The sequence below is a fragment of the Urocitellus parryii genome, chromosome 9, assembly GCF_045843805.1.
Source record: "Urocitellus parryii isolate mUroPar1 chromosome 9, mUroPar1.hap1, whole genome shotgun sequence".
NCBI classification, from domain to species: domain Eukaryota; kingdom Metazoa; phylum Chordata; class Mammalia; order Rodentia; family Sciuridae; genus Urocitellus; species Urocitellus parryii.
The window spans coordinates 131,522,803-131,538,512 of record NC_135539.1 but is presented as its reverse complement, the minus strand read 5'-3'; the positions used below and the strand labels follow the sequence as shown (position 1 = coordinate 131,538,512).

General features: G+C 38.6%; 1 protein-coding gene across 6 annotated transcripts in view; it reads left to right on the top strand.

Moving 5' to 3' along the window:
- The window catches only part of Smg7 (SMG7 nonsense mediated mRNA decay factor), an 80,304-nt gene extending 65,491 nt beyond the window's left edge, over nucleotides 1-14,813 (top strand). For 2 of the 6 annotated variants that reach the window (XM_026392827.2, XM_026392824.2), the window contains 11 exons: nucleotides 2,414-2,533; nucleotides 3,344-3,632; nucleotides 5,603-5,747; nucleotides 6,292-6,674; nucleotides 7,363-7,734; nucleotides 8,518-8,667; nucleotides 10,794-10,874; nucleotides 11,220-11,379; nucleotides 12,020-12,190; nucleotides 12,311-12,456; nucleotides 13,489-14,813. In XM_026392827.2, the coding sequence (XP_026248612.2) occupies nucleotides 2,414-2,533; nucleotides 3,344-3,632; nucleotides 5,603-5,747; nucleotides 6,292-6,674; nucleotides 7,363-7,734; nucleotides 8,518-8,667; nucleotides 10,794-10,874; nucleotides 11,220-11,379; nucleotides 12,020-12,190; nucleotides 12,311-12,456; nucleotides 13,489-13,602 (2,131 nt within the window). In that variant the 3' untranslated portion in view covers nucleotides 13,603-14,813. The remainder of the gene's footprint in view (nucleotides 1-2,413; nucleotides 2,534-3,343; nucleotides 3,633-5,602; nucleotides 5,748-6,291; nucleotides 6,675-7,362; nucleotides 7,735-8,517; nucleotides 8,668-10,793; nucleotides 10,875-11,219; nucleotides 11,380-12,019; nucleotides 12,191-12,310; nucleotides 12,457-13,488) is intronic. The other 4 variants (XM_026392830.2, XM_026392828.2, XM_026392825.2 and 1 more) reach the window with 4 other exon arrangements.
- Nucleotides 14,814-15,710: the final 897 nt, after the last annotated feature.

Below are 15,710 nucleotides of genomic sequence, written 5' to 3'. Positions count from 1 at the left end.
TGATATGAACTTTCAAACTTTTCTTGAAATTAGAGGGTAAATGTCAAAAAGGGAAACAGATGTAAACCAAAGGTTATTACTTATAATCTGGTTTTCCCAGTCATCTTATGTCTCTTGGTCCCATCCCTTTGTACCTCCTCTGGCGCCTTCATTCATCTTTTACTCCTCTCCATATCATTTTTCTTTTTCTTTCTTTCTTCTTTTTTTTTTAAACCAAACACTTCCCTTCAGCCTAGTATCACTTATGTATGCTCCATTCTTTTACATAAAATAAAGCTGGACTCAGTGGAACATGCTCTATAATCCCAGACACACAGGATGCTGGGTCAGGAGGATCACAAATTTGAGGCCAGCTTCAGCGACTTTGCAAGACCTTGTCTCAAAATTAAAAAAAAAATAAAAAAGGAGCTGGGGATATAGCATCCCTGGTATTACCCCTAGTACCTACCTCAAATATAAATTAAATAAATTAATTAATAAATAAATTTACAACCCCCATCTTCATTGTTGTCTTGTCTTTTCTCTTCATTAAACTTTTTTAAATTAGTATGAGCTAACCATGTTGACCCATCTTCAACTTTTGTTCATTTCTCAGCCTTCAGCAACTTAGAACTGTCAGTGCCCTCCTAGATACCAAATTCCTGGGGCTGTTGCATAATTTTCATCCTTTTTTAATCTCCAGCATTGAATATTATTGATCCCTTTCTTGACAAAATCTTGGGGGGCTCTGTGGCATTATTCTTCTTCTCCCACCTTTAGTCTTTTTCACTCTTTCTTTTGCACCACACATGTTAAATGTTGTTCTCCAGGATTCTCTCCTTGTTCTTTCCTTCCCACTTTCTCCATTCTCCCTGGTGATCAGATCCATCCCTGTCTTGAGTTTTTATCTTGTTTTGTAATTCCCAAAGTTTTACTTCTGAGTTCTCTTGGAATTTGGATTCCTATTTTTAAAAATCTAATGACCCTTATACATTTTAAGCTATATTATGCCCAAAATTGAATTTATATTTTCCTATCTGGTCATTAAAATTAATCTTCTTTCTTTATTTTTATAACTGTGCTTGTGTAGACCAAGCTAGAAATTGTCAACCAGGCTAGAAATCAGAAAAGCTCTTGTTTTTGTTAATATTGCTCACCAAGTTTATGAATTCTGTGGCCAAAATGCCTGTCAGCTTCATCACCTTTTATTTCCCCATAATTCAGGTTTTTAATCACCGTTTACTTGGAGCAGAAGAAGCCTCTTCTCTTCCTATAGCTCCTACTGCTTCCAGAATTTTTTTTTTTTCCCAAGTGTAGAACTGATGCTGTTCCGTGACTAATCTAAAAACTTAGATTCACTCATCCCCAGTCACTGCAGTATTTCTTTCAGGTCGGTGTCCCAAGTTCTAATATTATTTAGCTTAGTTTTTCAGATTTATTTTCACCTGCTTTCTTCCCTTACCCCTGGTACTTATACACACCATGCACTCACTGTGTTTTATTCTAGGTTAGCTCTGTATTCTTATTTCTCCGTACACCTTATTCATGCTGTGCCTAGAACATTCCCTCCTCTTCTCCGGCCCTTCCCCTACTAGTTTGGTAAGCAGTTATCCCATCTGCTAACATCCAGCTCAGTGTCATTTTCTCTGAAACCCTTCCAGAATTGCTGAGAAGGATCTCATCCTTATTTTACTTTGTTCCCTTATTCTTTGCATAGTTTTTACTATAAGATTGAATCATAATTTATTTATCAGATTGAATCATAATTATAGCTGATGTCCTCAAACTCCTCCCTACTGCCTAACCTTTTTTTTTTGGAAAGTGTAGTGAGAAGAGAACTGAAAAACCGTTACTTTCTCTGGTTGACAAACCCTTCTCTTATCTGTATACTTTATGATATTTATGCTTTTTTCTAATTTAGAATGGGCCATCTTAAAAAATGGATAGATTAATGCTGTTTATTATAATAGACACCTCAGAGACTCTTAGCATTGCCTTGGTTATTTTAATCAAATTGTTTGGAAGGCAAGGTAAGTGTTGATAAAACTTTATTCTGGGCTGGGTTTTAGCTCTGTGGTAGAGCACTTACCTAGCACATAGGAGGCCCTGGGTTCCATCCCCAGCACAGCAAATAAACAAAAAATACTTTATTATTACAGTGACAAAAGAATGCTAGTAAAAAGTGATTTATTTGAGCTTCTTAACTAGAAAATGAAATAGAAGCAAAAGTATTCCATTAATGTAATGAGCTCTTATTTTTGTTTTCTGCTTTATTGTATTTAAAGTCTTTGCAAGTGTAATTCATACAAATGCCATCAAGTAGCTAACTTGTCTGGAAAACATCTTATATACTTTGCATTTAATTAGGTGAATTTGTTTGCCTGGAAACTATTTTTAGAGTTTCATTTTCTGTAATTTGTTGTGTGAATTTTAGGAACTTGGATTTTTCCAAAGGCCACCAGGGTATTACAGGAGACAAAGAAGGTCAGCAACGGCGAATACGACAGCAACGCTTGATAGCTATAGGCAAATGGATTGCCGATAATCAGCCAAGGTATGTCCATTGGCCTTCTAGCCCACTCCTTTGAATCAAATTGTACATACCCGCTCTCTCACATGTATTTCAGGCTTTGGTATAAATACTGTCAATTATAAACTAAGTAAAAATATTTGTAGCAGAACATCTAATTATGACAAGTGATCATAAGTATACATTTTATTTAAAAATTTGTTCCCCCAGTACACTGGAACTGGACGTGTCTCCGTTGTTTGTCATGAGCTTTGCTCAAGCTTGTAAACATCTGTATAAATCTGAGTTTCAGTTCTCACAGTGATTTCTTTGGGCGAGGGCATGCTGGTTGGTTTCTGTCAGGACTAGCTGGGATGGTGCTAGTACTAGTTAAATACAAAGCAGATCTGACAGTTGGTATAATGGAAAAACAAGTTTTTGAATCAGATAGGTTTGAATTCAGTTTCTGGTCTGCTACTTTCTAGGTGGCTTTCATGTGAACTCTTCATCTCTGAGTGTCAGTTTCCACACCCCCAAAATAGGGCTTATATATAGCCACTTTACAGTTTATGCCAAAAGGCTTAGACAAGTGTCGTGTACTTAAAACATGGTCAGTAGTTATAACTAATTATTAGCAAATATTGAAAGGATAGTGGAATGTATTGCGATGTTAAGTGTGCTAATAAAAAATCTGAGTTTCTGTGTATTTTCTATGTGACCTGGATTCACAGTTATATCCTGTTGTTTCTTTGATATTCAGGGCCAGGAATATATTGACTATTGAATCATACACAGTTGAGTTACTGTTTTTTAGTTTTATGTTTTTCATATATGGATTTATTTTTACTTTTTTAGGCTAATTCAGTGTGAAAATGAGGTAGGGAAATTGTTATTTATCACAGAAATTCCAGAATTAATACTGGAAGACCCCAGTGAAGCCAAAGAGAACCTCATTCTACAAGAAACACCTGTGATAGAGTCGCTGGCTGCTGATGGGAGCCCAGGACTGAAATCAGTACTGTCTACAGGCCGAAATCTAAGCAACAGCTGTGACACAGGAGAGAAACCAATGGTCACCTTCAAAGAGAACATTAAGCCACGAGAAGTGAACAGAGACCAAGGAAGAAGTTTTCCTCCCAAAGAGGTGAGAAGGGACTATAGCAAAGGAATAACTGTAACTAAGAATAATGGAAAGAAGGACAACACCAAGAGGAAAACTGAAACCAAGAAATGCACCTTAGAAAAGTTACAGGAAACAGGAAAGCAGAATGTGGCAGTGCAGGTAAGCTGTATTTGAACTACAGAGCAGGTAGAGGAAGGCAGGCTCACACAAAAGGCAAGATTTCTCATTTTGTTCCTAAAGCCTTCAACATTGGCTGTTGTGAAGTTTACGTGAATTCTTTGAATTCATCGTAAGGTATGTAAAGAGCTATGGTAGGGCTGAGGGTGTAGCTCAGCATTTAGAATGTGCAAGACCCTAGGTTCAATCAGTCCCCAATCCCCCCCGCAAAAAAAAAAAAAAAAAAAAGGCAAGCTGTGGTGACTTTATTGATTCTTGGGCATTATAATGTGAGTGGAAAAAAAAACTGATAAGAAATTCTTATCAGTTCTGTCTTAGTGATTTGAGTTGACTGGTTGTAGAGCCGTCATTTCCACACAGGATTATATTTTTATTTATAAGGTTATAATTACCATTTGTTAACGTTAAAGCAAAGATTTGAGGTCTTGTAGATCCAAGATCTATTAAGGTTTGTGTGATCTTTTGTTTTCTGCTAAGATTCACTATCCAAATTACAAAGCAACAGCTGAGACACAGGAGAGAAACCAATAGTCACCTTTGAATAAATGTCAAGAAAAAGCTTCTCATCTTTGAACTTATACCTGTCCCAGCCAGTGGCACTGTCCTTTAGTAATATTCCTAAAACATGAGTCCTTTGGTTAATACCTGACTCACAGGAATTTGTAAAACAAGAACCCAAAATATCTTGTTGGGGGGAAAGAAAAAAAAAAAAACTCTGCTAAGTTATTTCTGAGGGTTTTTTTTTTACTTTATATCTTTCTAAAGAAATGCAGGTAATTTCATATTAACAGAGGGTATTTACTCTTTGCTGATTTTATCAATACCATTAATTTTGAATAAATACTTAAGTAGCCATGTGATTTGTTAACACATTTCAACAAATGTATGTGTTTGCAGGAGGAATGTTACATTATTGAAGGCTGCTTACAAATAAACGGTATCTTCAATTTATTTCCCTAATAGAACTTTTTTGAGAAAGGGAGAAATAAGAAAACAATAGTTTCATTTTCATTTTCAGATTAATTGTAGGAAGAGAAACAGAGAAGAACATGGTGGAAATTGAGAAAAGACATAAAAAGAGAGGTCCTGGGAAAAGAAAAAAAAAAAAAAACATAGAAAGCCAAAGGACTCATGTTTTAGGAATATCAAGACTAGCATTTTCTGCCTGCCCTTCATCCATTCTCATGCCTTCCAGTAAGGTCCAAATTGATAAATCTCCTTTCTCCATTTGAAATCCACCCATAAAAAAGCCTCATCCGCAATTTTTCGTAAATGCTAATATTTTCCCCCGCCTCGACCTTGAGTAGTATATATATACTTTCTGGCTCTGCTGAAAATATCCTTTTTTTATTCCAAAGAGTGATAAGGTTGCAGGGTTGAGGGTAGATGCCTGACTCTACACTTAAGCCTGTCCAGATGAAATTAAACTGGGGGCCAAAAAAGTCACCAAGAGCTGATGATCTTAATTAATTCATAATTCAGCATAAAGAGCCCTAGACCCCACAGTAGGCAGCTTAAGATCACAGATAAGTTTGATAACCTGTTGGCATCAGGTATATCACTTGTAAAACAAATGGGCATTGAAGTCCTTTCCATATTTAGAGGTTCTGTGATTGTATGAAAGCAAAATTACTACATTAGTTAAACTAAATCCTTATCTATTTTATTGGCGATTAAATAATTTTTAATTTTTTTTTCATTTTTAACTTAGGTGAATTTAAATATCTTCAACATACTTTCTTAGGAATAGGTACTTTTTCTGACACATTAGAATTCCATGTTTTTATTGATAGTTTTGCTTCTGTTGGTCATAGGTGAAATCCCAGGCAGAACTAAGAAAGACTCCAGTGTCTGAAGCCAGGAAAACACCTGTAACTCAAACCCCAAGTCAAGCAAGTAACTCCCAGTTCATCCCCATTCATCACCCTGGAGCCTTCCCTCCTCTTCCTAGCCGGCCAGGTAAATGCATTTTGTAATTTGTTGTACTTAATTTCATATGTGTCTGGGGATTTCTGTTCACTCATTGAGTAGTTTATTCTCTTAGAATAATAATGTTATCAAGTAGAAAGAAGTTCAGTTTCCCCTAATACTTATGAAATTATTTTTGTAGTTCATATACAAGTGCATGTTTGTTATCATGAAGGAATTCCTATTACTAAACTTGAGAAGCCATCTTTAGAGCACTCAAATGGGCTGGGGGTGTGGCTCAGGGATAGGTTGCTGCTTAGCATACGTGAGAACCTCGGTTCAACTACCAGCACTGTAAAAAAAAAAAAATCTAAAACTTAGAATGTGCTTATTACTTCAGTGGACAGAAGAAAATTAGAAAATAGTGTGCATTTAATTCTTAATTCTTGAATTCTTAAAGACTGACAACATGGTTGATGTGTTGCTTTTATAATGTATTAGAAATCCCCCACCACCACAAAAAAAAAAAAAAAAAGACTTTCCCCTTTTTGGCTAACTTTCTTTAGAACTAAAGCTGTGTTCTTCTGTTTTGAAGGGTTCCCGCCCCCAACATATGTTATTCCCCCTCCTGTGGCATTTTCTATGGGCTCAGGTTACACCTTCCCAGCTGGTGTTTCTGTCCCAGGAACCTTTCTTCAGCCTGCAGCTCACTCTCCAGCAGGAAACCAGGTGCAAGCTGGGAAACAGTCCCACATTCCTTACAGCCAGCAACGGCCCTCTGGACCAGGGCCAATGAACCAGGGACCTCAACAGTCACAGCCACCCTCCCAGCAACCCCTTCCATCTTTACCAGCTCAGCCAACAGCACAGTCCACAAGCCAGTTGCAGGTTCAAGCTCTTGCTCAGCAGCAGCAATCCCCTACAAAAGCCGTGCCAGCTATGGGGAAAAGCCCTCCTCACCACTCTGGATTCCAACAGGTACATTGCAGTCACGTGTGCTAACCACCCTGAATAAGGGGAAATTCCAAAATGATTTGTTTGACTAATTAAAAAATGTTAAACTTTAAAAATACTTCTTGTTTAGACTTATAATTTATTATTGTGGGAATACAAAAGTAATCTCTGTCAGAAAAATAAATATTTTCCTTCTCTATTGATAAAAGATAATCTTCACTGTCATTCTTTGCTAATGCTAATTATGAGCTTTGTAGGAAAGCTTTTATTTAAATAATTATCTCTTATTTGAATATAAACCACAAAATGAAAAGAAAATCATAGTCTTAATGAAGTGCTATGATGAATGTGATACCAATCTTACATGTTATCCCCATAGCACTTGAAGCAGAAAGTCTCTCATATATATTCATTCATTAAACTTCTTAAATAATTGAATTGAAAAAGTAAAATATGATTTTAGTGCCCATACTTGGTTTCCTAAACTCTATATTGAAAAAAACAATGAAGAGTAAAGGAAACTACTGCATTGCTGAGTTTTGGTTTTGGATTTTTATATCCCCCTCTACCTGCCCACCCACACACAGAGAATTTGGTTTGTTTTGGTTTGGTTATAGTTTTGGTTTCTGGTTCATTCTGTGATTCTTTAGCATTAATTTTCAGTAATATTGCATATTATCTTCACCTTGGTCATAGGTATCTGTCTTTTTAGTATCAACAGGCAGATGCCTCCAAACAGCTGTGGAATCCTCCTCAGGTTCAAGGCCCATTAGGGAAAATCATGCCTGTGAAACAGCCCTACTACCTTCAGTCCCAAGACCCCATAAAACTGTTTGAGCCGTCATTGCAACCTCCTGTAATGCAGCAGCAGCCTCTAGAGAAAAAAATGAAGCCTTTTCCCATGGAGCCATATAACCATAATCCCTCAGAAGTCAAGGTCCCAGAATTCTACTGGGATTCTTCCTACAGCATGGCTGATAATAGAGCTGTAATGGCACAGCAAGCAAATGTGGACCGCAGGGGGAAACGGTCACCAGGAGTCTTCCGTCCAGAGCAGGATCCTGTGCCCAGGATGCCATTTGAGGTGTGTGTCCTTTCCGATCACCAGGTTCTTGTAAAGCTGGGTCTAAGGTTGCTTATCTTTTTAATTTCTATAGTAGATACTGTATTTATTTATATTTTTCAAGTTGACACCTAAAAATACATATAGGAAATTGATATTATAAAAGATCACTATGGTCCATTGGTACTACAGCACTTGGTCTCTTCAAAATTACATAGTATGGTTCAATTGGGGGAACTGAAGAATTATAACCGATTTTAACTATGATGTTCAGGTGAGAAATGTACAGGAATCTCTAATACAGCATGTTCGAGAATTCTGAGACAAAGAGCTCCTCTTAGTTGGGCCGAGTCACTGAGTTTAAAAATGGTTTTATTGAGCATTTAAACAAATTGCTTTCTGAGAGGAAAAAAGTCAGTTATCGAGGACAGTGGAATTCCCTTTTCTTGCCCTTTTAGTCATGAGAAGCAGGTGTGCTTATAAACTTTTTTAAAAGACCTGTTTTTCTATTTGTTAGCACAAAATATGCTAATCATTTGCTCCATTGCCTTGTTTTACTAACTACATTAATCTTTTATGTTCTGCTCTGTCTGTATCTTTGCTTCTTTCTGTTGTCTTTCTCAACCATGTCCTATGTCACTTTGCTTTTATATTTCACAGCCTTTTCTCTTTGCATTAACTATTTCCCTACTGATTACTTCTCCACCCTTTTAGTTGCCTTATCCACCGTAATCACGTTACTACTACTCCATTATGCTTTTGTCATACCTAATTGCATCTCACTGTGCTCCTTTCTGTCACTAGGACCCCAAGAGCTCCCCTTTGCTTCCTCCGGACCTGTTAAAGAGTCTGGCTGCCTTGGAGGAAGAGGAAGAGCTGATTTTTTCTAACCCTCCTGATCTTTACCCAGCTCTGCTGGGGCCTCTCGCCTCTCTTCCTGGACGAAGCCTCTTTGTATGTATTTGACATAATCCTGCTTCTTGCTCTAACACCAGCTGCTTTTCTGAGATTTTGTATTACTCGTTATAGGTGATTTCTTCTTTCCAGGGCTTGGCTTCTTTATAGTATGAAGTATAAAATATATTTTCTCGTTGCCTGGAACTAACCTTAAAATGGTAATCCAATATGGCAAAAAAAAATTCTGACTCTGGTTCCTCCAATAGTAGAATCATACAGAGCCTAGATACATGTGCTATGCACAAAGCATCCTGCAGGGCTGGTCATGCTCAGGCCATGGTATTAGCAAACCTACTCGCTTTCCAGGTGGCACTTCCATCTGGACCCAGAAACTTAAGTGTCATTTAATCTTGCCTAGGGGAAGTGAGATTTTTGGTCTTAAATGTATTCAAAGTACGAAAGGAAATATGTTCTAGATTTTTCTTACTGAAATTATTGAACAGTATTTAGTTCTTTCCTGTTTAGCTGGCTGAACCCAGAAAGAGCCCTAATATTAAGAGTTGGATGCATAAACTGAGTAAAATTAAAAAGGATTCTATTTGTAAACATTGTTGGAGTACCATGTCAATATGAAGATAAATAACTAGGACAATTTTAGAATTTAAGATTGGATTAATCATGTCTTTTTAAAAGTGATCTACAACATAGACTGCATTTCAAAGACATTCTTCATGCTCAGGAGCATTATATTTTACTGAGGGCAGGGAGTATAAAAGTTGGGAAGACGATGTATGCCATGAGGCTTTACCCCGCTGTTCACTACATTTCAGGGGGGAAAAAAAGTTTCTTTCTTGGTGTTTCTTTCCCATAAACACAGGGCAAGAAAAACATTCTAAACATTAGATTAAGATGCATTAATTGTAGTATCAAGAGAAATAAAAACAGCTGTCATGACATAGTTGCCATCCCTAGTACCTGAAAGTTCCCTTAGGAATTTGCCTGGGTGAATGAGAATGAAAGCCTCTTCCCAAGTTAGCAACTAAGACCCCTGGTGTTAGTGCTACACCCGGGAGCAGGGACGTGCTGAAAGCCCAGCTGCTGTACTGTTGCCTAGGTGTTTGTGCCTGTCTTGTTCCTTTTCTGCTGGAATGGCTTGAGAAACTGGGAATACTGGCTGGCTGTCTACCTGTTTCCATATCATATCCCTGGGTTCCTGTTGCTCCTGCTCTTACATTGGAGGTGGAGCAAGTGGTGGGGGTTTCAGTCCATTTTTATTTTTCTTATGTGTGTTTTAAAAAAACCAACCATTAAAAACAGATTTTTTAAAGCCCTCAACAGTAACCCTTCTTAAACTCATTGTTAACAATATAATATATATGAAAATGCCTTGCATGTAGTAGGTATTCAATAAATGATTTGTTGACCCACTGTTTAGTGGCAGTGAGCATTATAGATTCAGCTTTCTTTTCCCCATATTTTTCTTTTTTTTTTTTAAGAGAGAGAGAGAGAATTTTTAATATTTATTTTTTAGTTCTCAGCGGACACAACATCTTTGTTGGTATGTGGTGCTGAGGATGGAACCCCGGTCGCACGCATGCCAGGCGAGCGCGCTACCGCTTGAGCCATATCCCCAGCCCCCCCATATTTTTCTTATAGCCAGTAAATGTAATTTAGACTTTTAGTATATTCATACACCACAAATATAGCTGCTTAGGAAACATGTAAATAAAACCAGTTGTCAGACAGCTTTGAAAGGCTTTTTTGTATGTCATCCATGTCAGTATTTTTAAAATTTAGGGAGTAAGCAGTGGTAGAACAGTTCGGCATCTTGTTTTAAAAGCAATTATTGATAAAGGAATTCCTGAGATTCATGCCTTAAAAATACTCAGAACTCCTGCTGTTTTCCTGGCTCTGTGGTCCCTGCCAGAATCTCTGAGCTAGCCTAGATAACACTGATAAGGAAGAGTTCTGACTAACTCACCTGTGGCAATTGAAGCTTAGCTAGCGTCATGGTATTTCAGCTCCAAATTCACATCTTCTAGGCATTCATTATATTGTATACATTGAATGAATACAAGTATCCTTAAACGGTGGTCTTTTACTTGGATTCTGTAGTGTCTTAAGATTAATATTAAGAAAATGGAAGGCATAACTTAACTACTTTTCTTTCTGGGACTGTGAAGAAATCCTTATTGGAGAAACCCTCAGAGCTCATGTCACATTCATCCTCTTTCCTGTCCCTCACCGGATTCTCTCTCAATCAGGTAGGTAAAAAGTTAAGAATCTTGCTTTGTACTTTTATTCTATGCTGATGATTTTTCCTATTTTTCAATACAACTGTTTTTCTCTTTCCCTTCTTTTCCATATATTGATATCTTCCCGAAATTTGGGTTTATTCCCTAGTGTCTGATTGGGTCAAATTGGTGACCTGTATAATGTGAGTAGTTTATATAGAGCAAAATAAAGGGTGAGAGAAAGCAAAAGGGGAAATGAAAATAAAAGCTTTAGATATATTAAGAATTTATGAACATGACATTTCTTTTTCTTTTTTTTTTTTTTTAATCTCTTTGTTTTGGAGAAGTTTGTAATTTGAGTGTCATATCTTTCAGGAAAGATACCCAAATAACAGTATGTTCAATGAGGTATATGGGAAAAACCTGACAACCGGTTCCAAAGCAGAACTCAATCCCTCGATGGCCCCCCAGGAAACATCACTGTACTCCCTTTTTGAAGGGACTCCATGGTCTCCATCACTTCCTGCCAGTTCAGGTATTAACTAATCTTAAATTATAGATGTTGCCATTCTCATACATTCAAATTGACTAAGGTTTGTAATTACAAATATATTGGTTTTGTAAAAAAGTAATTTCTGAAAGAAAATAGGGAAAAGAACTGATAAGCCAGTTTGTGTAGTAAATGCTACTGAAAAAAGCTTTTTATATCCTAGATAACCAGCATATAAGAGACAGAAATATGGGCTATATCATATGGCTTCAGCTTTTTAACAGTTTTGTTTATAGATATTCATTCTTTGCAAGGAAAGTTATACTTTTCAAAGTAAGATTTTTTTTAATCTCAATTTTATTGTCTGACTCTACAATATTCTTAAGACCAAGAAATTTTATTTCTGATGGAGAACCAAGTAAGTACTTATCTGAAACAAGCCAGAATAATGTTCAATTGACAAAATTGTGTACTATTTAAGGAAAAGAATGTGCCTCAGATAGGCATACTAAGGTAAATTAGTACATTACACAGGCTCCCTTATGGGGCCCTGGGTTTACCTCTCTGCCAAAGCCCTGGGGTTATTTTTAATAAAATTTGGATGATTGGATCTGCAGGAAATAATTGGTTCTTGGTATGTTTGTGAAACATCCATTAAATAACCTGTATTGCTATCATTTAATAGATCACTCAACACCAGCTAGCCAGTCTCCTCATTCCTCTAACCCAAGCAGTCTGCCCAGCTCTCCTCCAACACACAACCATAATTCTGTTCCATTTTCCAATTTTGGACCCATTGGGACTCCAGACAACAGGGATAGGAGGACTGCAGATCGGTGGAAAACTGATAAGCCAGGTAAGATCCACTCTTTATTATATAGAAAAAATGAGATAACTTGCTCTAACCTTACCTGTGGTTTGGAATTTGGCAGTGATAGAACATCATCTTGAATTCTTATCTCTTTCTGTCTCTTAGCCATGGGTGGGTTTGGCGTTGATTATCTCTCAGCAACATCATCCTCTGAGAACAGTTGGCATCAGGCCAGTACTCCAAGTGGCACCTGGACAGGCCATGGCCCTTCCATGGAGGATTCCTCTGCTGTCCTCATGGAAAGCCTAAAGGTGAGTAGACTTCCAAAACAAGAGCCAGGACTGGCAGCCATGATAATCTCTACTTTTGTTCACATAAGTAAGTAGGCTTGCTTCTGTGCCCTTAGAGCTGCCTAAAGCAGAGTCCAAGTGTAGTGCAGTCCTGGGAACACGTGAAGCCTAGCAATTTGAAGGGTTTTTTGTTTTTGTTTTTGTTTTTGTGAATTCACTAGTGATTAAATATCATCACAGAATCCAAAATGTAAAGCTTTTAGTTTTATTCTAAAGTTAAGAAAATTCTGATTCACCTTCAGTGTTTGGTTTAAACCTTTTCTGACCAAGTGAAAGAAAAGTATATCATATTAGAAATGTTTTTGTTTACCTAAAATAGACTACTACAAATATACCCTGTGGTACCACATGGAGCTGAGTAAAGAGATTTTACCTAAAACATAATTTCACCTTTTCCAATTTAAAATTGATCTGGGCTGTTTTTCATCTATCAGGTCCAGTTCCATGGTGCATCCTGGACCTTCCACTCTGGAGCAGTTGTTAAAGTCTAGGAACTAACTAGTCTTTTTTTTTTTTTTTTTTTTTTTTTTTGGTACTGGGGATTAAACTCTGGAGCACTAAACCACAGGGCCACATCTCCAGTCCTTTTTTCTTTTTTTGTATTTTATTGAAAGACAGGGTTTCACTGAGTTGCTGAGTGCCTCGCCTTGCTGTTGCTGAGGCTTGCTGTGAACTCATGATCTGAGCCTTCTGAGCCATTAGGATTACAGGTGTGCACCACTGCACCCCGCAGAACTAACTAGCCTTGAGAGTATTATAAAGACTTTGTGATAGTAGTTGTTTCAGGGGGCAAAGTAGGGTTCTTGAGACATACGTGTCTTTTTTTTCTTTTTCTTTTTAGATATACATGACAGTAGAGTATATTTTGACGTATTATACATAGTATAAGTTAAATCTAAGTAGGATCCCATTCTTTTGGTAGTATATCATGTTATAGTTGGCTGGGATTAATATACAAATCCCTCTGTTGACAAGATCTGGGCTATTTTTCAGTCTATCTGGTCCAGTTCCATGATGCATCCTGGACCTTCCGCTCTGGAGCAGTTGTTAATGCAGCAGAAGCAGAAACAGCAGCGGGGACAAGGCACCATGAACCCTCCACACTGAGGCCAAAGTGGCAACCCTGGGAATGAAGGCTCCATAAACCATGGCATGTTGGGTTTGCAGGACTGGCCCACACAGTCCCCTGCAGGTGGCAGCCCTCTTGTCTGTTTCTTGCTATCAAGAGGGTGTAAGTGTTCCACCAGCCCGCTGAGTGTGCACGAAATGTTCGCAGTGCAACAAAAAGAAAAATCCATCAGGAACTCTCCGTCCCCCCAGGTCCTTCCGGAGGGAGAGAGGAACTGCTGTTTGTCTCACTCAGTTACTTGATATCACCACCTCTCACCTTCTCCATCGTGCATGTCCCCAGCCACATGGGAAGTGAAAGCTGAGAAGGGAAGGCAGATGGGAGAAGCCAATGGGAACTTCTCAGTCCTTTTTTCCTCTTTGGGGAATAAAATAGGAATCCATTAATGATTGCTTTGCTGACTGAGAATGTAGTTGAAATTATTCCTAAACATCTTTTATTATTGTTATTACTCTCAGTAGTAAATTATCACACTGAATTCTTCCATACACAGGTGTGCTTCTAGTCAGTGTGTAGCAAGGACAGCCCTATTCACTGCTCCTGTGAGAGGTTGGTGGTGACAGGATGGGGAACCGACCTCTTTAGCCAGTGGAAGTGTTCCATAAGGGAGAGTACAGGGCCTTGTAGAAGGTCCTGGGTAGGACCTTCTTCTGGCCTGGAGATTCCAGCAGGAAATGCCCTTCACTCTGTAGGTGCTCGAGCCCCCAGATACGGTATGGGTAGTGGTGCTGGGCTGGACTAGCAGGTGACTGCTGTAGGATTTCAAATTACGTTTTTGATTCCTGTACCTTCTGCGGTAGCCTAGCAAGCAGTCCCACAGAAGGCAGGCTGATCCATTCTGGCCTGACACATTTTAATGGGTAGAAGCTTTCAGTGTGGTTATTTTTTGTTTGGTTGGTTTTTGTGCCCCCATCCTACTTACCAGCCTCCTGCGCCTGTCTCCATCCCCTTTTAATCCTATGCTGTTTGCTAGTAATCGTTTTTTATTCTTAATGTGTACAACATCTTGCCAAGAAGCAACAGCATGGGGTCCAACAGTTGGAACCCAAAAGACAGTCTGAAGAAGAAGGAAGTGACGGTGTCTGCACAGCCGCAGAGGGGCCAGGCCCCGGCCCAGCTGCAGCCTCCCAGCCTCCACTTCGACAGTGAGATTCAAGGCAACATGGACACATGCACGTCGTGAACAGAAGAAAACACAACGAAGGCCGTTTTGGAAAAGGCAAAAGAATGGAAAATAAACTTTTTATTTGATATTTATTAGGAGGAAAGAGGACTGAAGATGTTCTTGTGTAGAAACGGAAGGACAGCGTTTCTGTTAGTCGTTTCCTGGAAAAGTAATATTTTAAGGGGAAATTATGGAAACAATCTAAATGTCCAATTGCTGTGCTAGAGGTAGGGATTATTTTCTGGGAGGTCTCTCCTGTGTTTGAGTGTGTGTGTGTGTGTGTGTGTGTGTGTGTGTGTGTGTGTATACAAGTGCTCACACATACCCATCTGCTCTCCCAGAGGGACGGGGTTGTGTGTATGAGTGTGTGAGTTAGTGTGGAACTTAGCTGGAAAACAGCTTCAGAGCAAAGCACATCCAGGAGCCCCGGTTGTCACTGGAGTCTGGGCAACCCCAGCAATTGAAAGGGGTGAGATAATGCTCATTGCTCTTCAGAAAGAGTGGTTGGAGTCCCTGTTGTGCTTACATTATTGCTCTTTTAGTTTGACATGGTGTTGGGATTTTTGTTTTCTGGGTTTTTTTTTTCTTTTTTCTTTTTTTTTTTTTTTTTTTGAAAGGTCTGAAAGGGTGAAGGCCCCCACCCAATGGCAATATGAAACCCTTTGTGCTTCTCTCCAGCCCCTTCACTGTGTCCACCTTTTTCCTTTTCCTTCTTTCCTAAGCCTCTTTCCCTACTGCCTTACCCAGTTTGTGTGTTTGAGCTCTCTGCATTCAGGCAGCTGCAACATTCCAGTGTTTGAACTGTCACTGATTCTTGCACCCTAGACAAGCAAACCAGGCTTATCATCTCCCTCCCAGTAGTACCCAGTTCCCATCTACAGCCCCATTCTGCATGAGAATTTGATGTTTGGAATGTTTTCT